General features: G+C 35.2%; 1 protein-coding gene across 1 annotated transcript in view; it reads left to right on the forward strand.

Moving 5' to 3' along the window:
- LOC123250119 (sodium-coupled monocarboxylate transporter 1-like) overlaps positions 1-26,401 on the forward strand; it is a 183,521-nt gene that overhangs the window by 89,404 nt on the left and 67,716 nt on the right. The window contains exons 9-10 of the mRNA XM_044679155.1: positions 8,423-8,535; positions 22,987-23,054. Of these exons, the coding sequence (XP_044535090.1) occupies positions 8,423-8,535; positions 22,987-23,054 (181 nt within the window). The remainder of the gene's footprint in view (positions 1-8,422; positions 8,536-22,986; positions 23,055-26,401) is intronic.

Below are 26,401 nucleotides of genomic sequence, written 5' to 3' on the forward strand. Positions count from 1 at the left end.
TATGGTAATTATCGGGTCATAGGTTACAGCAGGCTACAGCATTTCAGTAGGGCTTAGAATTGGAAAGAGGGCCAATTGGTGGCTTATATAGGAAAGTGATTCCAGTTCAAGTGATGGGGTAGACAGTCCTGGTTTCCAGGAAGATAGCGGGTTAGATGGAAAGAATCTTAAAACCTCCGCACCCTTACACACTGAGATAGATAACAATGCACTTGGAAAAGAGGACCAAATCTAATAACGGGACAGAGCAGGGGGAACCCTACTGTAGCATAACTGAAGAGATACACCAAGAAAAAGGCTTTAATTCTTGAACTGTCAGATCTGAGGGTGTAGAAGGGGAATCCTAGGACTCCTCCCCAACATGCTATGCAGAGTCTCCAGCAGCCTGGGAAATCTCAGGGCCAGTGGTTGCACCAGTCTGGAGAGAGGGCCTTACTGGCACTGGACTTGGGGAGTTAAACACAGGCACTGGAGAGGTGACTAGAGGAGAAAACCAGAGAAACACAGCAAAAAATGCCTGGATGATGGTGGCTTAGAAAGAGCCAAACCCCAGACCTCAGATAGTTTGGCTTCATCATACCGAGATAGAGAACACAGGGCTTCAAGAGGAAAACCAATTCAAACACAGTGGACAGTGCAGGGGGACCCCACTGCTGGAGAGCTTAGTTCAGCAAAAGCACTCCTTGTTACCCCCCCCATGGTTTTGGGGGGGGTTCTTTGTTTGTTTTTCCCTCCTCTCCAGGTTTTAGCCTCTGGGCAGATTAAGCAGTAAGATTAATCCAGTCAATACAGGATTAATCCCAACAATTGGACAGACAAGAAGTCTTCAGAGGGAAGAGAAAGTAACTACAAACCTCCATTGCCAGCGGGGGGAAGATCTTTCATCAAAGATCATTAAATACATCTGCTCAAACTAGCAGAACAAGGAAGGAAAAAATATGAGTAAGCAACAGAAAAAGAGAAAAGAAATGACAATTGACAGCTTCTTTCAAGGAAGTGAAAAGAGAGCAAATGAAATAGAAATAGAAGAAGAGGAAGTAGTTCCAGCAAACTGGACACAGGCTTTGGAAGATCTCAAAATTCGATTAACTCAAGAACTTCAGGAACTCAAAAAGCAGTCAAGAGAGGCAAGAGAGGCTGAAGACAATTTGAAAAAGGAAATATATGAACCTAAAACAAGAAAATAGAGTCTTAAAAGCCAGAATTGGCTGGCTTGAAAATGAAGCAAAGAAGGCAAAAGATGATCTACAAAGAAAATCAGACCAGAAGGAGAAGGATGACCAAAAAGCTAGGCATGAAATTCAGTCTTTAAAAAACAGAAATCAAAAACTAGAAGCAAGTGACTTCACAAGGCAACAAGAATATATTAAACAAAATAAAAATAATGAAAAATTTGAGGAGAATATGAAACACCTCATTGATTCAACCAAAGATCTGGAGAACAGAGCTAGAAGAGACAACTTAAGAATTATTGGTTTACCAGAACGTCATGATAAAAGAAAAAGTTTAGATGGCATCTTACAAGAAATTATCAGAGAAAATTGCCCTGAAGTTCTCAAAACAAGAGGTAAAAATGGAAATTGAAAGAATCCACAGATCACCTCCTACATTTAATCCACAACTGACAACTTCCAGGAATATTATAGCCAAACTCAAAAACTACCAGACCAAGGAAAAAATATTACAAGCTGCTAAAAAGAAGTCATTCAGATATCAGGGAACCACAGTTAGGATAACACAAGATCTGACTGCATCTACATTGAAGGACTGGAAAGCATGGAACACAATATTCCAGAAAGCAAGAGAACTGGGTCTACAACCAAGAATCAACTATCCAGCAAAACTAACTATATTATTGCAGGAGAAAGTATGGTAATTCAATAAAATTGAGGACTTCCAAACATTCATCTGGAAAAAAATTAGACTTAAACAGAGAGTTTGCTGCCCAAACCCAGAACCCATGAGGGTCAATATAAGGTAATTAAGAGAATGGGGGAGGAGAAAAAATTATTTTCTTTAAGGGACACAAGTTTAATCAATATATATCCCAAGAAGAAAATAAGATATTGGCAAATATTAAAAATTGTTATTACCAACAGCGTAACTAGAAGAAGTTTATATAGAGGGAACAGGGACAAACTGTATAGGACGAAATGTCAAGCAATATATATATATATATGTATGTATGTATGTATGTATATATGTCTGTATGGAGGTATGGAGGAATAAATATATACAAAACTGGGGGGAGAAGATAATAAGAAAAATATGAAAACAAACAAGAAATAAATTTATATTCCATAAAGTAGTGCATGGGAACAGCAGGGGAAAATAACAATACACTGTAAAGGTAAAGAGGTTAGAGAGAGGAAATATTCAATACTTAAGTGCATTGAAATCAACTTAAAGAGAGAAGAACAATCAGATCCATTGGGGCAGAGAATTGATCCATGCCTGATAGAGAAGTAGAAGGGCAACAAATGGACTGGTGGGGATGGAAGCTATACTTGGGAGGGAGAGGGCTTTGGGGGGAGCACAGAGTGGCTTTAAAGAACAATAAGAGGGGAATAAGAAGGGAGGGGTGAGAAAGGGAAGTACAACAAGGGAGAGGATTATAGGAACTAATTAAAAACAAAACACTGGTATAGAAGGAAATAGGGAAAGAAGAAAGGACAGGACTAGGAGAAAGAATCAAAATGTCTGGAAATGCACCTTTGATAATTATAACTCTGAATGTGAATGGGATGAACTCACCCATAAAACGGAAGCAAATAGCAGAGTGGATTAGAAACCAAAATCCTACCATATGTTGTCTACAAGAAACACATATGAGACAGACAGACATACATAAAGTGAAAATGAGAGGATAGAGCAAAATCTTTTAGGCTTCAAATGAGAAAAAGAAGGCAGGGATGGCTATCATGATCTCTGACAGAGCCAAAGTATGAATAGATAAGATTAAAAGAGATAGGGAAGGTAACTACATCCTAAAATAAGGCAGCATAAATAATGAAGAAATATCAGTACTCAATATGTATGCACCAAACGGTACAGCTTCCAAATTTCTAAAGGAGAAGCTAGTGGAGCTCAAGGATGAAATAGATAGCAAAACCATACTAGTGGGGGACTACAAACTTCCGCTATCAGATCTAGATAAATCTAACCAAAAAATAAATAAGAAAGAGCTAAGAGAGGTGAATGAAACCCTAGAAAAATTAGAGTCAATAGATATATGGAGAAAAATAAATAGGGACAAAAAGGAATACACCTTCTTTTCAGCAGCACATGGAACATTCACAAAGATTGATCATGTACTAGGGCATAGAAACATGGCAAACAAATGCAAAGAAGCAGAAATAATAAATGTAACCTTCTCAGATCATAATGCAATAAAAATAATTAGTAGTAAGAATATATGGAGAGGCAAACCAAAAACTAATTGGAAATTAAATAATATGATTCTCCAAAATAATTTAGTGAAAGAACAAATCACAGAAACAATTAATAATTTCATTGAAGACAATGCCAATGGTGAGACATCTTACCCAAACCTATGGGCTGCAGCCAAAGCAGTTCTAAGGGGAAAATTTATATCACTGAGTGCATATATTATTAACAAATTAGGGAGGGCAGAGATTAGTGAATTGGGCATGCAACTTAAAAAACTAGAAAATGAACAAATTAAAAATCCTCAGATGAAAGCTAAATTAGAAATACTAAAAATCAAAGGAGAAATTAATGAAATCAACAATGAAAGGACTATTGAATTAATAAATAAGACTAGAAGCTGGTACTTTGAAAAAACAGATAAAATAAGCAAAGTACTGGTAAATCTAATTTAAAAAAAGGAAAAAAGAAAACCAACTAATACTATCAAAGATGAAAAAGGAGACCTCACCTCTAATGAAAGGAAATTAAGGCAATCATTAAAAACTATTTTGCCCAATTATATGGCAATAAATTTAGCAATATAGGTGATATGGATGAATATTTACAAAAATATAAATTGCCTAGATTAACAGCAGAAGAAATAGAATACCTAAATAATCCCATATCAGAAGAAGAAATTGAACAAGCCATCAAAGAACTCCCTAAGAAAAAATCGCCAGGGCCTGATGGTTTCACAAGTGAATTCTATCAAACATTCAAAGAACAATTAATCCCAATACTATACAAATTTTTTTATATAATAAGCAAAGAAGGAGTCCTACCAAATTCCTTTCATGACACAAATATGGTACTGATTCCAAAGCCAGGTAGATCAAAAACAGAGAAAGAAAATTATAGACCTGTCTCCTTAATGAACATAGATGTAAAAATCTTAAATAGAATACTAGCAAAAAGACTCCAGCCAGTGATCAAGAGGGTTATCCATCATGATCAGGTGAGATTTATACCAGGAAAGCAAGGATGGTTCAACATTAGGAAAACCATTTACATAACTGACCATATCAACAAGAAAACCAACAAAAACCAATGATTATCTCAATAGATGGTGAAAAAGCATTTTCAAAATACAATGACCATTCCTACTGAAAACACTAGAAAGTATAGGAATCAATGGTTTTTTTTCCCTAAAAATAATAAACAGTATGTATCTTAACCATCAACAAGCATTATATGCAATGGGGATAAATTAGAAGCCTTTCCAATAAAATCAGGAGTGATACAAGGATGCCCATTATCACCTCTATTATTTAACATTGTACTAGAAACAGTACTAGCAGTAGCAATTAGAGAAGAAAAAGAAATTGAAGGTATTAAAATAGGTAATGAGGAGACTAAGCTATCACTCTTTGCAGATGACATGATGGTCTACTTAAAGAATCCTGGAGAACCAACTAATAAGCTTGTAGAAATAATCAACAACTTTAGCAAATTTTTAGGATACAAAATAAATGCACATAAATCATCAGCATTTCTATATATTTCCAACACATCACAGCAGCAAGAGGTAGAAACAGAAACAACATGTAAAATCACCGTAGACAATATAAAATACTTAGGAATCTATCTACCAAAACAAACACAGGTATTACATGAACATAACTATAAAACACTTTCCAAGCAATTAAAACTCGAACTAGACAATTGGAAAAACATTGAGTGCTCATGGTTAGGACAAGCTAACATAATAAAAATGACCATTCTACCCAAATTAATTTACTTATTTAGTGCCATACCTATCAAACTACCCAAAAACATTTTTACTGAATTAGAAAAAAACTATAACAAACTTTATTTGGAAGAACAAAAGATCAAGAATATCAAGGGAAATAATGAAAAAAAACATGAAGGAAGATGGCTTAGCAGTACCAGATATTAAGCTGTACTATAAAGCAGCAGTCATCAAAACAATATGGTACTGGCTAAGAGACAGAAGGGAGGATTAGTGGAATAGTCTTCGGGTAAGTGACATCAGCAAGATAGTGTATGATAAACCCAAAAAGCCCAACTTTTGGGACAAAAATCCAATATTTGACAAAAACTGCTGGGAAAATTGGAAAACAATATTGGAGAGATTAGGTTTAGATCAACATCTCACACCCTACACCAAGATGAATTTAGAAAGGGTGAAAGACTTCAATATAAAGAAGTAAACTGTAAATAAGTTAAGTGAACACAGAATAGTATACTTCTTAGATCTCTGGGAAAGGAAAGATTTTAAAATCAAGCAAAAGTTAGGAAAAAATTACAAAATGTAAAATAAATAATTTTGATCATATTAAATTAAAAAGGGTTTGCACAAACAGAAACAATGAAACCAAAATCAGAAGGGAAACAACAAACTCGGAAAAAATCTTCATAACAACAAATTCTGACAGAGGTCTAATTACTCAAATATACGAGGAACTAAATCAATTGTATAAGAAAAATCAAGCCATTCCACAATTGATAAAGGGACAAGGGACATGAATAGGCAATTTTCAGATAAAGAAATCAAAAGTATCAATAAGCACATGAGAAAGTGTTCTAAATATCTAATAATTAGAGAAATGCAAATCAAAACAACTCAGAGGTACCACCTCACACCTAGCAGATTGGCTAAAATCATAGCAGGGGAGAGTAATGAATGTTGGAGGGGATGTGGCAAAATTGGAACATTAATGCACTGCTGGTGGAGTTGTTAACTGATCCAACCATTCTGGATGGCAATTTGGAATTATGCCCAAAGAGCAATAAAAGAATGATCTAGCCATACCATTGTTGGGTTTGTACCACAAAGAGATCATAAACAGACTTGTTCAAAAATATTTATAGCTGCGCTCTTTGTGGTGGCAAAAATCTGGAAAGCTAGGGCATGCCCTTCAATTGGGGAATGGCTGAACAAATTGTGGTATATGTTGGTGATGGAATACTATTGTGCTCAAAGGAATAAAGAACTGCAGGAATTCCATGTGAACTGGAAATACCTCCAGGAATTGATGCAGAGTGAAAGGAGCAGAGCCAGAATATTGTACACAGAGACTGATACACTGTGGTAAATTTGAATTTAATGGACATCTGTACTAGCAGCAATGGAATGACCCAAGACAATTCTGAGGGATTTATGGAAAATAATGCTACCCACATTCAGAGAAAGAACCACAGGAGAGGAAACACAGAAGAAAAACAACTGCTTGAACACTTGAGTTGATGAGGACATGATTGGAGATGTAGACTGGAAAGGACCACACCAATGCAACTATCAATAATACATAAATAAGTCTTGACTGACCACACATGTTAAAACCAGTTGAAATTCGAGTTAGCTATGGGTGGGTGGGGAGTTTGAGAGGGAGTGAAGTGTAAAGTAAAAACATGAATTATGTAACCATGGAAAATTTTTCTGAAAATAAAACAAATAATTTTTTAAAAAAGAAAAGAAAATGACAGTCCTTCAACCACAAAAAAAAAATCAAGTGAAGGGGTAGTTCAAGGAACAGAGGGTTGTGTGTGTACCAAGAGAATCTATAAAGCAAAGGGACTCAGGGTTTGGATGTCAAGATATAGAACCTGCCCAGGGGTAATATGGAGTAGCTGCTCATGTCAAGATATTCAGAGGTCTGATTTCATTGGAAAGGCATAGGCAGAAATAGGATTTGAATTCATAGAAAGAGCTCAATGTTTGGAGTTTGCAGCAGAAAGAGGGGAAAAGTGGGAACAGTCCCAAAAAGGATTCAGGGAAAGTAATCTTTTCTCATGGATTAGCAAGTGTAGACAATACTACCCAGACTGGTATTCAAGAATTAGTCTTAGCCACTGTCTGTCTTTTGACTCTGGTTTTAGACACATTAGTAGGGGATTGTGATGGTGCTTGCTGCATTATTTTCCTCATAGTATCTCTCTCTCCTTGAGGCTCCTGGACTGCTGTGCCCTGCTTCTCACACCATCTAGGCTCTCCCTGGATTTCTGCAGTAGCCTTTCTATTTGCAATGGCAGTGCTTCTTCTTAACTCAAGTTCAAGTTCTCTTGGTTCTCAGGACAATCCTGTGAAACACCGAAGACAGCTAAGGACAGAACTTAGACCTCCTGATTTTTAGGTCATCATTCTTTTTTCTTGCTTGCTAAAACAAGATATTTATGACCAGAGGTGGGATAATGCAATGACAGGTAAAAGACTTACTAGAGAATTTTTTTCCCCAAAACTTATTTTTTCCTAGGTAGTTCTAAAATATGGATACAAATCTAATTCACAAACTAGGTTCTGCCAGCTCTTTCTCCATTACTCAGAAGAGCTGATGGATAATCTATTAACTTTCTAAAAGCTGATGTAATTAAAACACTTGCCATCAACACAACTAAAAGCAAAAATAACGACACATTTGTTGTTTAACAACAGTTGTTAAAATAATTAAGATTTTTTTAAAAAGATGATAAAAAAACTTTTTAAAAGTTATGATTATTTTTAACAACTACTTAGTTGTTATTTTTGTCTTTATTTTTGGTGGTGTAGAGGATAAAGAGCTGACCTTGAAGCCAAAAAGGGCTTCATTCAATTATTTATCTACGTTATATGTGTATATAAATATATGCATGCATATATGTATGTGCATGTTATCTATATCTATATATCTATATCTATATACACAAATATATTTTCTTTATTTCATATTTTCATAACCCTTGCAAATCACTCAGTCTCTCACTGCTTTATACAACAGTCTCTCACTGCTTTATACAACTTTCTAAGACTGCATGGCAGAAAAGGTGTTGATTTGTATTGATAGAAAGTATCAACTCACCTGGGATTTCCCTATACCAATGAAATCACAGGTCCAGTCACTATGACTATCAGATAGGTAAGCAGTGGTGTTTTATTGCTTTTATATGAATATATTGAGAATGATGATTGTTTTTTGTTACTTTATTGTCTTCCTAGTTAATTCTTTGATTTCAGTTAAGATGTCTTAACCATGTTTTTAATGTTTTGTACCTGCAGCACCGTTTCCTCTAGCATCAATGCCTTAGCTGTTGTAACTATAGAAGATATTATCAAGCCTTGTTTAAATGACCCTTCGGGAACGACTCTTTCTATTCTTTCTAAAGTAATATGTAAGTGTACTCTGAATACTTTATATTTTTCACATTATTTCATTGAGAATGGGCTAAAAGATAATGAACAAATGGGATCCCTTTTTTGATAAAAGTCCAACCACTTAGTCACCAGTTACCCTGATAACTCCAAGCTTAGTTGTTTCTTTTGGCCCCTTTACTTCATCGAATTAGTTTAATGGTATTTTTGGCATGTAAAATGAAGTTATAAAAATGCAATATACCATTAGTGTGTCTTTAATTACACAGTATGCTGGCCCCTTAGGAAACTAGAACCCTTCATAGTTAATAGAATTCTACTAGCTCTACTAGCCTAATGTGATTCTAAAAAGTGCAGATGTGGAGGGACCTCACTTTATGGCTTCAGAGAGGGAACATTGGGGACTGAACAACTGAAAAGACATTTATTAAGCACCTTCTTGGCCAAACGTAAAGTATGTGAAATACAATGGCAAGGTGAACAGCCACTGTTTTCACTTAGCATAGAGTCCAATGAGAGGATAGCACAAATATAGGAATGGTGGCCAGGGAACTGAATTTTTGTCTAGGACAGTGATGGTGAACCTTTTAGAGATGGAGTGATGGGCCCACCCCACCCCCTAGACCACGTGCTGGCCCTGCCCTGCCACATCTTTGCCCCAAAGAGGGGAGAGAGAAAATGTTCCCATTGGGCTGTTGGACAGAGGAGCAAGTGAAGTGAGGAATGAAGATCTTCAGTGAGTGTAAAGATGGGGAGGGCAGTGGCTCAAGCACACTCTGCTCCCCTTTAGCTCTGCCACTTCTAAGCTGCCTGCCTTACCCCCTGTGTACTCCCATTGGGCTGATGGGCAGAGGGGGGGGTGGGTGATGTGAAAAAATGTCATTAGGCCTGGTGGAGAGGGGGAAGGAGCATCTCCACCCAAGTCCCTCTGCTTTCTAGTAATGAACTCTGATGAGGGTTTGGTGGAAGGATGGAGGCCATATGCCCACAAAGAGCATTCTGTGTGCCATCTTTGGCACCCATGCCATAGGTTCACCATTACTGGTCTAGGAATTCTTTGGCATGGAACTTAAAGCTAGAAATCTGTCCATTGTACCATCCTTTTTTAGTAATACTGGCTTCTTCTTATAGTTCTCAGAGTAAGAGGGAAGAAAGCTTGCAAGAGTGAGAAGGATATTTATGTTACTAGGGCTGAATAGTAATCCATAGAGACGTTTGGAGTGATTGGCATGAAGTATGATCTTGGGCCAGCTAGACTGATTTGATTAGATGAATTTATATTCTCATAAAAATAGTCAGGAAATCTAAAAGATGTAAAGCTGAATAGATTAATTCCTTTTGGGGACTAAAATGGGGAGAGTTGATCTGGAGGTTGATTCTAACACAAGGTGTTCCCAAGCAATCAGAAAAAACTACATGTAACATTGATATAAGATTTTTTTTGTCAACATATTGCATTTCTTCATTTCACTATATATGGAAACTTTAAGACAAGCCTTATTAAAAGAAGTGAATAGACACGCTAGACAGTATAAAATACTTAGGAATCTATTTACCAAAACAAAGATAGGAATTATACCAACACAACTACAAAACACTTTCCAAACAATTAAAACTAGATCTAAACAATTGGAAAAACATTGATTGCTCATGGGTAGGATGAACTAACATAAAAAATGACCATTCTACCCAAATTAATTTACTTATTTAGTGCCATACCAATCAAACTACCAAGAAACTTCTTTACTGAATTAGAAAAACTATAACAAAGTTCATTTGGAAGAACAAAAATCAAGAATATCAAGGGAAATAATGAAAAAAAATGTGAAGGAAGGTAGCTTAGCAGTACCAGATCTTAAACTATACTATAAAGCAGTGGTCATCAAAAAATATGGTACTGGCTAAAAGACAGAAGAGAGGATCAGTGAAATAGACTTAGGGAAAGTGACCTCAGCAAGATAGTCTATGATAAACCCGAAGAGCCCAGCTTTTGGGGCAAAAATCCACTATTTGACAAAAACTGCTGGGAAAATTGGAAAACAATATGGGAGAGATTAGGGTTAGATCCACATCTCACACCCTGTACACCAAGATAAATTTAGAATGGGTGAATGTCATGAATATAATGAAGGAAACTATAAGTAAATTAAGTGAACACAAAATAGTATACTTGTCAGATCTCTGGGAAAGGAAAGATTTTAAAACAAAGCAAGAATTAGAAAAAATTACAAATTGCAAAATAAATAATTTTGATTACATTAAATTAAAAAGGTTTTGTACAGACAAAAACAATGCAACCAAAATCAGAAGGGAAACAACAAACTCGGAAAAAAAATCTTCATAACAAAAAATTCTGACAGGGGTCTAATTACTCAAATACACAAGGAACTAAATCAATTGTATAAAAAAATCAAGCCATTCCCCAATTGATAAATGGGCAAGGGACATGAATAGGCAATTTTCAGATAAAGAAATCAAAGCTATCAATAAGCACATGAAAAAGTGTTCTAAATCTCGATAACTAGAGAAATGCAAATCAAAACAACTCACAATCTTGCAGATTGTCTAACATAAAAGCCAAGGAAAGTAGAGAATGTTGGAGGGGATGTGGCAAAATTGGGACATTAATGCATTGCTGGTGGAGTTGTGAGTTATTCCAATCATTCTGGATAGCAGTTTGGAACTATGCCCAAAGGGCGCTAAAGGACTGTCTGCCCTTTGATCCAGTCATACCACTGATGAGTTTATACCCTAAAAAGATCATAAGGAAAAAAATGTACAAAAAATTTATAACTGCAGTCTTTGTAGTGGCAAAAATTGGAAAATGAGGATATGCCTTTCGATTGGGGAATGGCTAAACAAATTGTGGTATCTGATGATGATGGAATACTATTGTGCTCAAAGGAATAAAAAACTGGAGGAATTCCATATAAACTGGAATGACCTCCAGGAATTGATGCAGAGTGAAAGGAGTAGAGCCAGAAGAACACTGTACACAGAGACTGATACACTATGGTAAATACTGAATATAATGACCTTCTCTACAAGTGGCAAAGTGATCCAGGCCAATTCTGAGGGACTTATGAAAAGGATCTCTATTCACATTCAGAGGAGGAACTATGGGAGTAGAAACAAAGAAGAAAAACAATTGCTTGAACACATGGGTTAATGTGGATATGATTTAGGATGTAGACTCTAAACAACCACTCCAGTACAACTATCAATAATATGGAAATAGGTCTTGATCAGTGACACATGTAAAACCTAGAGGAAATATATGCATTGGCTATGGGGGTGGAGGGCAGGGATTGAGGTGAGGGGGGTGGAGGAGAGAGAGAAAACATGAATCATGTAACCATGGAAAAATTTTCTAAAAAATTAAAAACAAATGAAAATGAGATGTAGAGAGACTAAATGACTTTCCTAAGGTTACATACGTCATGTCCAAGGTAAGACTCTCCTGGTACAAAATTAAAAAGATAAAAAAAGAATTGACAGTGTTTTTCAAACTTCTGCTACTGATTCTCTTTAAAATTAACTGGGTTTGTCATCTTAATCATTTTGTGTGTGTGTCTCATTGTTCCCTTTTGGATTTTGTTAAAAAACCTGATGACCTTTGCTCAGAAAAAAAAATTGTTTATAAGTGTACAAAATTAAATGCCTAAGGTTACAATAAAAATACAAAAAAGAAGTGAATAGAATAATTAATATTAAATTACACTTTATACATTTTTTGGCCTGATAGATTTTTTAAAATAAATTAAGCTAATGAATTTATATGAATTGTTACTATTGTATCTGAATATGGAAAGGTCAGTTCCCACAAACTGGTTCATTGAAGCATTTTATTAAAAGAGCAAATGAAATATATTAAAGGGGAAAAGAAGTATCCAATAGTTGGTTTTCTTGGATTGTGGGTACAGAGCTAAAATGATGGAGTAAATCAGAGAAGCTCAGAGTCGCAATGAGAACCTCTCCAAACAAAATCAAAAAGAAAAATTTGGATTGGACACAGATTCTGGAAGAGGTCAAAAAAACAATTAAGAGAGGCAGAGGAAAAGTGGGGAAGAGAAATAAAAGCAATGCAAGAAGGAGAACCAAAAGGTAATGGAAGAAAATCAAACCTTAAAAATTAGAATCGGGCAACTAGAAAGTAAAGATTTCATGAGAAATCAGTAATCAATAAAACAGAACCAAAAGAATGAAAAAAAAAAACAGAAGAAAATATGAAATATCTTAATGGAAAAAACTGAGCTGGAAAAAAGATCAGGGAGAGACAATTTAAGAATTATTGGGGGGTGGGGGGCAGCTGGGTGGCTCAGTGGATTGAGAGTCAGGCCCAGAGACCTGAGGTTCTGGATTCAAATCTGATCTTTGATACTTCCTAACTGTATGACCCTGGGCAAGTCACTTAACCCCCATTGCCTAGCCCTTACCACTCTTCTGCCTTAGAACCCATATGCAGTATTGCTTCTAAGATGGAAGGTAAGGGTTTAAAAAAAAGAATTATTGGACTACCTGTTGTGAAGAGGATTACTTAGTTATTATTTAGGAGATCTAACAGGAAGGGCTTGAGAATTCCAAATGGAATGGGGAAGCAGAAAGTGTGTCTCTTGCTCTGAGATGGACTCCATGGTGTTTGGGACAAGTTGCAACTGACCCTAGGAGACCTCAGATTTCCAGAGGTCCAGAAGGAAGACTGACATCTACTTGTGGGAGATTTTGGTAGAGACTATTAATCCCAACCTGAGTTGCAGGTTAACTTGGGCTGGGTTAGCTCCCAGAATCTACCCACCTGAAAGAGTACTGCTAATGGTCCCAGAGGAGCTGGTACATCATTGGAGTGAGTCTGGACTCTGCTGTGAGGATACCCACTTCAGTCCTGCTATTCTTTGGGCCTTGCCTTGCTTAGGTCTCAGTTGAGTGTAGATAAGTCCCTCCTCTGACCCCGTGGTTTGCCCTTAGTCTGAAAGTGTAGAAACCCCTATTCCCATCCTTTTCCATAATTCCCTTAATTAAACTTGTTATAAAACTTCTCTTTTGTTTCCTAGTTTCCATAGGCCGCTTGCCTAGATGGTGCAGGGTGACAGTTAGGGCCTAACTGCCACTTCCGTTAACAGACATTCCCTTAGCAGTTAAACTCATTCTCCCTACCTTGTTTGGCCTACCTTCTATTTCATTCCTGTCTCCCTCACACCCTTCTGGACCCACATTTAATATTTAAATCAACTCCACTGGTTTTCTCCATAATAGTTATGGCACCCTCATCTGGCTGGGTAACAGGGGGACAGGATGTTCTCTCTTGGACATTCAGAGCTAGACTGGATGTCAGAGGATTCTGAACATTCCATGGAGGTGTACAGCCATTGATTGTGGGCTGAAAGTTTCCAGCCAGTGGTGAGCTACTCAGAACTACCCAACATCATTGATAAAATCTCTGGATGAAGCCAACACTATCAAGGCTAGAATAGTCCCAGAGAAAGGGTTTCTCCTCATTTTTTTTTGCTTTTTGTTATTTGTGTTGTCTTGTTTAATTGTAAACTGGTATTGTTGTGGGAATATGGTTGTATTTGTGTTAGTTATTTTTATTAGTCATTCACTGTGGCTAATAATACCACGGTAATTTTGTATAACTGGTTGGTTTTGTCAATGTTTGGGAGAATGGTATTGGAAGACTGTATGGATTATTTGATATTGGGGTAATGGCAAGGGATATTATTCATTCCCTACCTATAGTTTAAGATCATACCCAGGTATTGTAGAAGTATATTAGATTTTGAATTAGCCCAACCTATTCTTCACATTACTATTTTAGATATTATAGCACACCCCCCATTATTGTTCTAACTGGCTATATCATATATATAATAAGATGGATATTTTTTCTTGTTAATTACTGTTGTAAGATTGTGGTGACCTGGTGTTTTAGGGATTCAGAGATGAAACAGTTGTTAAAGAGCATGCAAGTTAAAATTGATAATTTGGAGCTATATATACAAGCTGGTGGTGCTTATGGTTGAGCTCCTGGTTATGATAATGATAGTGACAATGTGGCTATACTTTGTAATGATGGAAATACTGGGAAAAGTGTTAACCTTAAACTATCTAAGGCTGATTTGGAACAACAGGCAATGAGTGACAAACCGGTTAATCTTTTCCCTCTAAGTAACCTTCCAATAGTGAGAGATGATGGGATTTTTCACGTAAGGCAACACACTAGATTTAGAATGGAGGATGTGGAGAATTTGAAAAGGAAAATCCCTAATTTCCATGATGATGCTGGAAAATTTGTGAAAATCTTTAGAGTGTTTATTAAGGCACATGACCTGGACTTTGAGGGCTGTTGGTATGTTTTAGGGGGGATCTTGTCCAACCATGACAGGACTTAGTTTGTAGAGAAGACCAGAAATACTGAGGGGATGACACCATGGCCGGTAGCCTGGGAGGAACTGGATCTCAATTCAATTCCAATTTATAGGATGCTAAAACAGGCAAGAAAGTCACTGATAAAGGTAATGGAAAAGAACTCAAGACGTCCTAACTCTTGGTCCGAATTTGAAAAGATTAGGCAGACTAATCAGGAGACCCCAGGGACATTTTTGGACCACATTATTGAAGCAGCTGAGATGTACCTAGGCACGAATGTTCTAGAGGATACCCCCATTGAACACATTAAACACATATTTGTGAGGAACGCTGTTCCCCAGGTGAGGAAGTTTTTTAATGACAACTACCCAGATTGGGAACCTCTGAGCCTGGATAAACTGAAGCAAAAGGCCACATATGTTTTTGCTCAAGAGAAGGACAGAGGGAATGATGAGAAGGATGCACTGATTGAGAGCCTCAGGAAACAGCTTAGAGAGGCAAATAGTTGGGCAAATGAGAAAGAAATCAGTGAAATAAAAGCAGTGGCAGCATTGAGGGCATTGGAGAAAGAAAATGGTGCTTATAATTATAAGACTAATGGTAATGTAAACACAAGATATCAAAGGCAGCAATCATGTTATGTTTGTGGTTGAATTGGACATTTTGCCAAAGAATGTAGGTTTAGGAGAAGATCATATGGGCAGAGGTACAATAATAATAATAATGGATTTAATTTGTTTAATAATAATTATGGATATAGGGGAAATAACTGGAATAATGGATTTAATTATGGAAATGGCCAGCAAAATGTGTTCCAATGCCAAAATGCATGTTGCCAAGGTGTTCAAGCTCCTAATTTGGCAACGATGCAGGATTACATAAAGGCCAGTGTGTGACTGAAATATAGCCACATTGTCCAGGGAATGTTAATCATGGTAATCTGAATGGAGGGACAGCTTCATTATGAAGGTGTGCAGGAAATTCAGAAGTAATTGATCAAGGTAATGGGACTAAAGTGAATGTTGATGAAATTGTATGTGTTAAAGATAATGATAATGTAATTGTGGATGATGGAAAATGGTGCACTTAGTGTTAATATTGATTTAATCAGTGATAATAAGAATTTAATTGATAATGGTGATGAGTTGATCAATGTTAATATTAATTTAAATGGAATCAATGATAGTTTAATCAATGTGAATGATAATTTGATGAGAATTAGTGATAATTTAAATGGTGTAAATGTTAAATTATCTGAGTTAACTACTGGTAATGGTGTAAATTGTACTTTAACCAATGTTAATGGCAATTTACCCACTGGTAATAGTAATTTAACTAGTGTTGGTAATAATTTGATTAAAATTGATGATGGTTTATATGGTGCAGGTAATAATTTGAATAGTGTTGTAAATGGTGTTAAAAGTTCTAGTAAGTGTGGAATTAAGAAGAATAATAGAAATTGTTATTTGATTAAGGATAATTTGATTGTAAATAAGAACAATGATACTAGAATAGAGGTGAAAAGGACCAAAGGTGTAAAATCCTGGGAAAAGTTTTTAATTCAAGATGATGCTAACTTGGATGGACAGGAAATAGCTAAGCTATGTTCTGATGTTACTGTTTTAGCTCCTGTGTTGGAAACTTTCCAACTTTCCAATAGGTAAGGGTTTAAAAGAACGATTGGACTATCTGAAAACAATGATATATTAAAAAAAGCTTGGACATCATAATACAAGAAATTATTAAAGAAAAGTACCCAAATACCCAGATATCCTTGAACAAGAAAATAAAATACAAATTGAAAGAATCCACATATAATCTCCAGAAAGAAATCCTCAAGTGAAAACTTTGAGGAATGTAATAGATAAATTCAAGATCCACCAAGATATGGAGAAAATACTGCAATTGGTCAGAAAGAAAAAACTTTGAATACAATGGTGAGACAATCAGGATCACATAGGAACTTGCAGTTTCTACATTAATGGACTGGAGGGCATGAAATATAATATTCAGGAAAGCAAAAGATTTAGGTTTACAACCTGGAGTCACCTATCCAGAAAAATTGAATATATTCTTTCAGGGGAAAAAGTGGACATTCAGTAAGATTGAAGATTTCCAAGCATTCCTGAAGATTAAACCAGACCTAAACAAAAGGTTTTAAATCCAAACATGAGACTCAAGAGAAGCCTAAAAAGGTAAATAAGAAATAGAAAATTTAGGGGCTCATTAAGGTCAAAATGTTTGTATTTCTACATGGAAAGAAGTTATCTGTAATTCTCAATTACTCTTAGTAGTAAAGAAGATATAAGGAATATACTTAGAAATAGGGTGGGGGAAGAAAGCTGATTATAATGATATGATGTATGATGATAAAATATTTCTGGATTTGCAATGATATGAAAGGATATGTATGGATATGATATGATATGTTAAAAAATCAAGGGATGAAAAAGATGATTACCCTGAAAGAAAAAGGAAGGGAGAGATAGAATGGGATTAATTATACAATATAAAGAGTTTTGAAAAATCATTATGGAGAGGGGAGGATAAGGGTGGTGACAGGCAATGCTTTATCTTTACTCTCATCATAATTGGCTCAGAGAGGGAAAAACAAATATACTCACTAGAGTATAGAATCATACTAACCCTACAGAAAAATAGAAGGGGGAATAAGACAAGGAAAAGAGGAAGTAATTGGATGGAGAGATAAGTGGGCAGATGATAAAAAGCAAAACACTGGTGAGGATAAACAAAGTGAAGGAGAAATAGAGCAAGATAAAAAGAGGAAAATAAGATGGAGGGTAATAGATAGTAATCATAACTCTTAATGTGAATGGGATGAACTCCCCCACCAAATGGAAGTTGATAGCAGAGTGGATTAAATATCAGAATCCTACTCTATGTAATTAAAAGAAACATATTTGAGGCAGGGTGGCACACAGATTAAAAGTAAAAAGTTGGAGCAGAATTTATTATGCATCATTTAGATTCTAAAGTAAAAAAAGTAAGAGGAGCAATCATGGTACCAGAAAAAGTTAAATGAAAAAATGATCTGATTAAAAGAGATAATCATGCTAAAAGCCAATATAAACAATGAAGTAATATCAATACTAAACATTTATGCAACAAATAGAGAGCATCCAGATTTCTAAAGGAGAAACTAAAAGAGCTGAAGGAGGAAATAGATAAGAAGACCATATTAGGGAGGGATATCAACCTTCTACTTTCAGAACTAGATAAATTGAACCAAAAATAAATAAGAAAGAAGTAAGGACAGTGAGTGAAATGCTAGAAAAATTAGAGTTAATACATATCTGAAGAAAACTGAATAGAAATCTAAAGGAATATAACTTCTTCTCAGCAGTACATGGAACATAAACCAAGATTGATCATGTACTGGGGCACAGAAATATTGCAAACAAATGCAGAAAATCAGAAAAAATAAACAAAACTTTCTCAGATCATAATGATATAAAAATTATACTTAATAAGGATCCAAAGAAAGGCAAATTTAAAGTTGATTGGAAACTAAATCATCTTAATTCTTCAAAACTGGTGGGTAAAAAAGAAATCAGAAACAATTGTAGACTTCATTAAAAAAATGAGAATGCGGAGACTTCATATCATAGTCTATGGAATACAGTCAAAGCAGTACTTAGGAGAAAAGTTATAACTCTGAGTGCCTACAGCAACAAAATAGAGGGGGAAGATATCAATGAATTTGGACTTACAACTGAAAAAAATCAGAAAAAGAACAAATTAAAAATCCCTAGGCAAAAACTAAATTGGAAATCCTAAAAATTAAAGGAGAAATTAATAAAATTGAAAATAAAATACCTTCTGAACTAATAAGACTAGGAGCTGGTACTTTGAAAAAACAAATAAAATAGATAAAAGTACTAGTTAATCTAATAAAAAGGAAGAGAATCAAATTAAACAGTACCAAATATGAAAATGGTGATCTCACCTCTAATGAAGAGGAAATTAAGTCCAATTTTGTCCAATTACATGGCAATAAATATGGCAATTGAGGTGAAATGTGTGAATATTTACAAAAATATAAATTACCAGATTAACAAAAGAGGAAATAGAATACTTAATTATCCCGTATCAGAAAAAGAAATCGAACAAGCCATCAAGGAATTTCCTAAAAAAAAATCCCTAGGACCAGATGTTACCATAAGTGAATTCTATCAAGCATTTAAAGAACAACTAATCCCAATACTAAGCAAACTATTTGACAAAATAAGCAAAGGAGTCTTACCAAACTCTTTTTATGACGTAAATATAGTACTGATTCCAAAGCCAGGCAGACCAAAACTGGAGAAAAAAAAAACCTGTACAACCAAACTCTTTAATGAACATAAATGCAAAAATCTTAAAATACTAGCAAAAAAACTACTGTCAGTTATCAGAAGGATTATCCACTAAAAATAGTTGGAATTTATGCAAGGAATGTAGGGATGGTTTAATATTAGGAAAACCATCCTCACAATATACCATATCAATAATTAAACCAACAGACATCACATGATTTTCTCAATAGATGCAAGAAAAGCCCTTGACAAAATACAACACCCATTCTTATTGAAAACATGCGATAGTATAGGAATTGAAGGATCATTCCTCAAATTAATAAACAATATGTATTTAAAACCAGAAGCAAGTATCATCAGCAATGGAGAAAAGTTAGAAACCTTCCCAATAAGATCAGGAGTGAAGTAAGGATGTGCATTATCTCCACTATCATTTAATATTGTACTGGAAATGCTAGCAGTAGCAATTAGAGAAGAAAAAGAAGTTGAAGGGATTAAAGTAGGCAATGAGGAAACTAAACAATCACTTTTTGAAGATGATATGATTGGTATACTTAAATAATCTAAGAAAATCAACTAAAAGACTAATAGAAATAGTTAACAAGTTAAGCAAAGTTGCTAGGCACAATATAAAACCACATAAATCATCAGTATTTCTATATATTTCTAACAAAATTCAGCAGCAGGGGTTAGAAAGAGAAACTCCATATAAAACCACTCTAGACTATAAAATATTTAATAATCTATCTGCCAAGAAAAACAGAGGAATTATATGAACACAATATCAAAACACTTTTCACAATTAAAACTAGATCTAAATAACTGGAAAAACATGAATTGCTTATGGTTAAGATTAGCTAATATAATAAAAATGATAATCCTACCCAAATTAATCTACTTATTCAGTGTCATACCTATCAAACCACCAAAAACATTTTTTATAGAATTAGAAAAAATTATAACAAAGTTCATCTGGAAGAACAAGAGATTAAGAATATCAAGAGAAATAATGGAAAAAAATGTGAAGGATGGAGATCTAGTAGCAGTAACAGATATTAAACTGTGCTATTAAGCAGTGGTCATCAAAACAATATATGGTACTGGCTAAAAACAGAAGGGATGGATCAATGGAATAGACTAGGGTAAATGTTAGAGAACATTACAAAATGTAAAATGATGTTCGATTATATAAAATTTAAAAGTTTTTGTACAAACAAAACCAATGCAACCAAAATTAGAAGGAAAGCAACAAACTGGAATTTTTATAACAAAACTGACAAAGGTTTAATTTTCCAAATATATAAGGAACTAAGTCAATTGTACAAAAAATCGAGTCATTCCCCAATTGATAAATGAGCAAAGGACATTGTTAAGGGGATTTTTAAAAATTATTTGTTTTAATTTTGAATATTTTCTCCTACTTACATATATTTCATGTTCTTTCCCTCTCCCCTAATCCTCCCTAACTCCCCCTTAGCCAACACACAGTTCCACTGGATTTTACATGTATCATTGATCAAGACCTAATTCCATTTTATTGATAGTTGGACTAGAGTTATCGTTTAGTGTCTACATCCCCAATACTATCCCCATCAGCTCATGTGTTCAAGCAGTTGTTTTTCTTCTGTGTTTCTCCTCCCACAGTTCTTCCTCTGAATGTGGCTAGTTTTCTTTGTCATAAGTCCCTCAGCCTTGGTCTGGATCCTTGCACTGCTGCTAGTATAAAAGTCCATTACGTTCGATTGTACCATAGTGTATCAGTCTCTGTGTACAATGTTCTCCTGGATCTGCTCCTTTCACTTTGCATCAATTTCTGGAGGTCATTCCAGGTCACATGGAATTCCTGCAGTTCTTTATTCCTTTGAGCACAATAGTATTTCATCACCAACAGATACCACAATTTGTTCAGCCATTCCCCAATCAAAGGACATTCTCTTATTTTCCAATTTTTTGCCACCACAAAGAGTGCAGCTATAAATATTTTTGTACAAGTCTTTTTCCTTATTATCTCTTTGGGGTGTAATCCAAGCAATGGTATGGCTGGTTCAAAAGGCAGATAGTCTTTTGAAGCCCTTTGAGCATAGTTCCAAATTGCCAGCCAGAATGGTTGGATCAGTTCACAACTCCACCATCAATGGTGTAATGTCTTAAGGGGATTTTCTTAATTTCTCCTTCTGTCTAGCATGAGAGGTGAGAGAGGAGGATTTCCCAGTGGATCAGAAATGGCAGGAGTAGTAAGCCAGAACTGAAGAGTTTGCTACGAAAAAGAACAGGACACAAAGGAGAGGAAGTAGCCTGCCCTCTGACAGGAAGTTAGGGGGTACAGTTGGTCAGTGAGGAGATAAAGGAAGCAACCACTGAAGAAAGAAGGTCTTTTGCCTCTGGGATCTTGAGAGAGGAATAGGTCTAGCTTTGAGGCAAAGGGCTACTGGCAGTTAGCTGTTGATAGTTGGGTTATAGAAAACTGATTGAGTGAGTGACTGGTGGTTGTCTATTATTTTAGGGAGTTAGGGAGTTAGTGAATGATTTACAGATAGAGTAGGTTAGATAGGCCTGGCATGCCAGGCAGAATAACCAGTCCTCAAAAGACAGTTAGAGGTAGTATTAGGAATTGTAGATAGTTATTAGGAATATTTATTAGTGAGACTAAGTTTAGGTATATTTATAAGGTACTTTTCCCTTTTCTATCTTTCCATCTGTACTTCTTTCTAAATTGAACATTTTTTTTTTAATTAAACTGCTCTCCTCACTTTGTCAAACTCCTACATTTAACCCTTACAACATGAATAGCCAGTTTTTGATAACAAAATCAAAACTATCACTAAATACATAAAAAAGTGTTCTAAATCATAATTAGAGAAATGCACATCAAAACAACCTTGAAGTACCACCTCACACCTAACAAATTGGCCAATATGACAGTAAAGGAAAATAATAAATGTTGGAAGGGATGTGGTAAAATTGGGACACTAATATACTGCTGGTGGAATTGTGAATTGATCCAACCATTCTGGAAGACAATTTGTAACTATGCCCAAAGGGCTTTAAAAAACTGCCTGTCCTTTGATCCAGCCATACCACTGCTGGGTTTGTACCCCCAAAGAGATAATAGGGAAAAATACTTGTACAAAAATATTCATTGCTGCACTCTTTGAAGTGTCAAAAAACTGGAAAATAAGATGGTATCCATTGATTGGGGAATGGTTGAACAAATTGTGGTATCTGATGATGATGGAATACTATTGTGCTGAAAGGAATAATGAACTACAGGAATTCCATGTGAACTGGAAAGACCTCCAGGAATTGATGCAAAGAGAAAGGAGCAGAGCCAGGAGAGCATTGTACAAAGAGACTGATACACTATGGCACAAACATAAATAGAATTTTCTACTAGCAGCAATGCAATGACCCATTGATAAATGAGCAAAGGACATTGTTAAAGGAATCTTTATTCCAAAGGAATTTATGAGAAAGAACACTATCCACATCCAAAGAAAGAACTGTGGGAACAGAAATGCAGAAAAAAACATAATTGATCACATAGTTCTATAGCAATATGATTAGAGTTTTGATGTTAAAAGATCACTCTAATGAAAATATGAATAAGATGGAAATAGGTTTTGAAGAATGTTACATGTATAACCCAGTGGAATTGCTTGTCATCTCTGGGAGGGGGAGAGAAGAGATGGGAGAAATCATGAATCATGTAACCATGGAAAATATTCTAAATAAAACAAGACTTCATCTGACATGTCATTTGACATTTTTGTTCTTTTAACATTCATCTAGGTATATTTTATGGAGTGATTTGCGTTGTGATGGCTATACTGTCATCACTTTTCGGAAAGCTGAAAGAGGTAACATACATCTGTAGATATATGGAAGAGCTAATGCTAGGTTATCTATAATTCAATCTCTAACCTGAATTATATTTCAAAATTCGAGTTCCACTCATAACTTGAAAGCACTCTGATAAGTAGAAAGCCTTCCCAAGAGTACTCTGTAATTTATAAATTGTAAAAATTGAGAATCTTTGGGACAATTTCCTGCAGTCAGTCCATGGACTGCATTCTGGGTCTGGTCTGTAGGCCATTTTCCACCTAAGTATTATAAGCAGTAAATATATTTAATAAGTATCTAATGATATGTGATATCTTAGATTCTTAGAATAACATTATTTCTAGATAGCAACAACTGACAAAGACATCAACTTGTACACATTTATACAGTATGTAAACTGGCATTTAGATGGAAAATAGCATATTTCTATCATTTATTGGTGAAAAGGAACATGCATACAACTAGATGAATAACTTAGATAAGAGATTTGAGTTTCAAACCTATATTGGATAAGCAGATGAAAATAATTAGCTCTTCTCCATTCAATTCATGAATAGTTTATAAAACAGACTTCAAGATCAAGAATATCAAGGGAAATAATGAAAGAAAATGTGAAGGAAGGGGGCCTAGCAGTATCAGATATTAAACTATACTATAAAGCAGCAGTCATCAAAACAATATGGTACTGGCTAAGAGACAGAGAGGAGGATCAGTGTAATAGACTTGGGGTAAATGACATCAGCAAGACAGCATATGATAAACCCAAAGAGCCCAACTTTTGGGACATGAATCCACTATTTGACAAAAACTGCTGGGAAATTTGGAAAACAATATGGGAGAGATTAGGTCTAGATATATAGGTCTAGAATAAATTCAGAATTGGTGAATGACTTGAATATAAAGAGAGAAACTATAAATAAGTTAAGTGAACACAGAATAGTATACTTGTCAGATCTCTGGGAAAGGAAAGACTTTAAAACCAAGCAAGAGTTAGAGAAAATTACAAAATGTAAATTTAATGGTTTTGATTATATTAAACTAAAAAGTTTTTGTACAAACAAAAACAATGTAGTCAAAGTCAGAAGGGAAACAACAAATTGGGAAAAAAATCTTTATAATGAAAAACTCTGACAGGGTTCTAATTACTCAAATATTCAAGGAGTTAAATCAATTGTATAAAAAATCAAGCCATTCCCCAATTGAAAAATGGGCAAGAGACATGAATAGGCAATTTTCAGGTAAAGAAATCAAAAGTATCAATCAGCATATGAGAAAGTGTTCTAAATCTCTAATAATTAGAGAAATGCAAATCAAAACAACTCTGAGGTATCACCTCACACCTAGCAGATTGGCTAAAATGAAAGAAGGGGAGAGTAATGAATGTTGTAGGGGATGTGGCAAAATTGGGACATTAATGCATTGCTGGTGGAGTTGTGAACTGATCCAACCATTCTGGCTGGCAATTTGGAATCATGCTCAAAGGGCTATAAAAGAATGCCTGCCCGTTGATCCAGCCATACCATTGTTGGGTTTGTACCCCAAAGAGATCATAGATAAACAGACTTGTACAAAAATATTTATAGCTGTGCTTTTTGTAGTGGCAAAAAACTGGAAAAGGAGAGTATGTCCTTCAATTGAGGAATGGCTGAACAAATTGTGGTATATGCTGGTGATGGAATACTATTGTGCTAAAAGGAATAATAAACTGGAGGAGTTCCAGGTGAACTGGAAAGACCTCCAGGAACTGATGCAGAGCAAAAGGAGCAGAGCCAGAAGAACATTGTACACAGAGACTGATATACTATGGTAAAATCGAATGTAATGGGCTTCTGTACCAGCAGCAATACAATGACCCAGGACAATTTTGAGGGATTTATGGTAAAGAACGCTACCCACATTCAGAGGAAGGACTGCAGGAGAGGACACATATAAGAAAAACAACTGCTTGAACGCATGGGTCGGGGTGGACATGATTGAGGATGTGGACTCGAAACTACCACACCAATGCAACTACCAACAATTTGGAAATAGGTCTTGATCAAGGACACATGACAAAACCATTGGAAATGTGCATTGGCCATGGGTGGGGGGGAGTGCGGGGGGTGAAGGGGAAAGTAGGAGCATGAATCATGTAACCATGTTAAAAATGAATATTAATAAATGTTTAAATTTAAAAAACAGACTTCAAATACTTTAAATTTTTTAATATTTATTTTTCTCTAATTACTTGAAAAAAATTTTAACATTTTAAATAAAATTTTGAGTTCCTATGTAAAAGGCTCAAAGTGGCATACCCTTTGATCCAGTGGTGCTGTTTCCTGGTCTATATATCTCAAAGAGATTTTTTAAAAATTATTTAAAAATTCATTTTAAAATTAAATTAAAATTTTATTGTCATGCAAAGCATACTTCCATACTGGTCATTTTTGTAAGAGCAAATTCATAAATAATCAAAACCCCTAAGTAAAACCATAAATACACTGATGTGAAAGATGACTCCAACAGTTCTTTCTCTAGAATGGATAGCATTCCCCATTATAAATCTTTCAGAATTGTCCCAGATTATTGCATTGCTGAGAGTAGCCAAGTTTTCACAGATAATCATTGTCCAATATTGCTGTTATTGTGTACAATGTTCTCTAAGTTCTGCTTATTTTGTTCTGCATCAGTTCCTGCACATTTTTCTAGCTTTTTCTGAAATGATCTTACTTATCATTTCTTATAGCACAATAGTATTCCATTACCAATAAGCACCACAATTTGTTTAGTCATTCTCCAACTGATGGACATCTCAATTTCCAATTTTTTCCCAAATATTTTTGTACAAACAGATCCTTTCTCCTTTTTTCTAATGTCCTTGGGTACTGATCCAGTAGTGGCATTGTCAGATCTGAGGATATGCACAATTTTATAGCCCTTTGGCTTTCAAACTGCCATCCAGAATAGTTGGATTGGTTCACATATACATTTCACATTTTGCAATATTTTCTATCTCTTGTTTAATCATAAATTCTTCCATTCTCCGTAGATCTGATTGGTAAACTATTCTACATTCTGCTTATTTACTTATAATATCGCTCTTTATGTTTAAATCATATATCCATTTTGACCTTTTCTTGATATATCAACCTAATTTTTTCCATACTTTTTTCCAATTTTCCCAGCAGTTATTGACAAATAGTGAGTTCTTATCCCCAAAGCTAGTATCTTTGGGTTTATCAAATACAAGATTTCTGGCATCATTTACCCCTAAACTTATTCCATTGATCCACCCTTCTATTTCTTAGCCAATACCAGACTGTCTTGATTACTGCTTTATAGTACAGTTTAAGATCTGGTACTACTAGACTCTCATCCTTCACTT

This window comes from Gracilinanus agilis, chromosome 5, assembly GCF_016433145.1.
Source record: "Gracilinanus agilis isolate LMUSP501 chromosome 5, AgileGrace, whole genome shotgun sequence".
Taxonomy (NCBI): Eukaryota; Metazoa; Chordata; class Mammalia; order Didelphimorphia; family Didelphidae; genus Gracilinanus; species Gracilinanus agilis.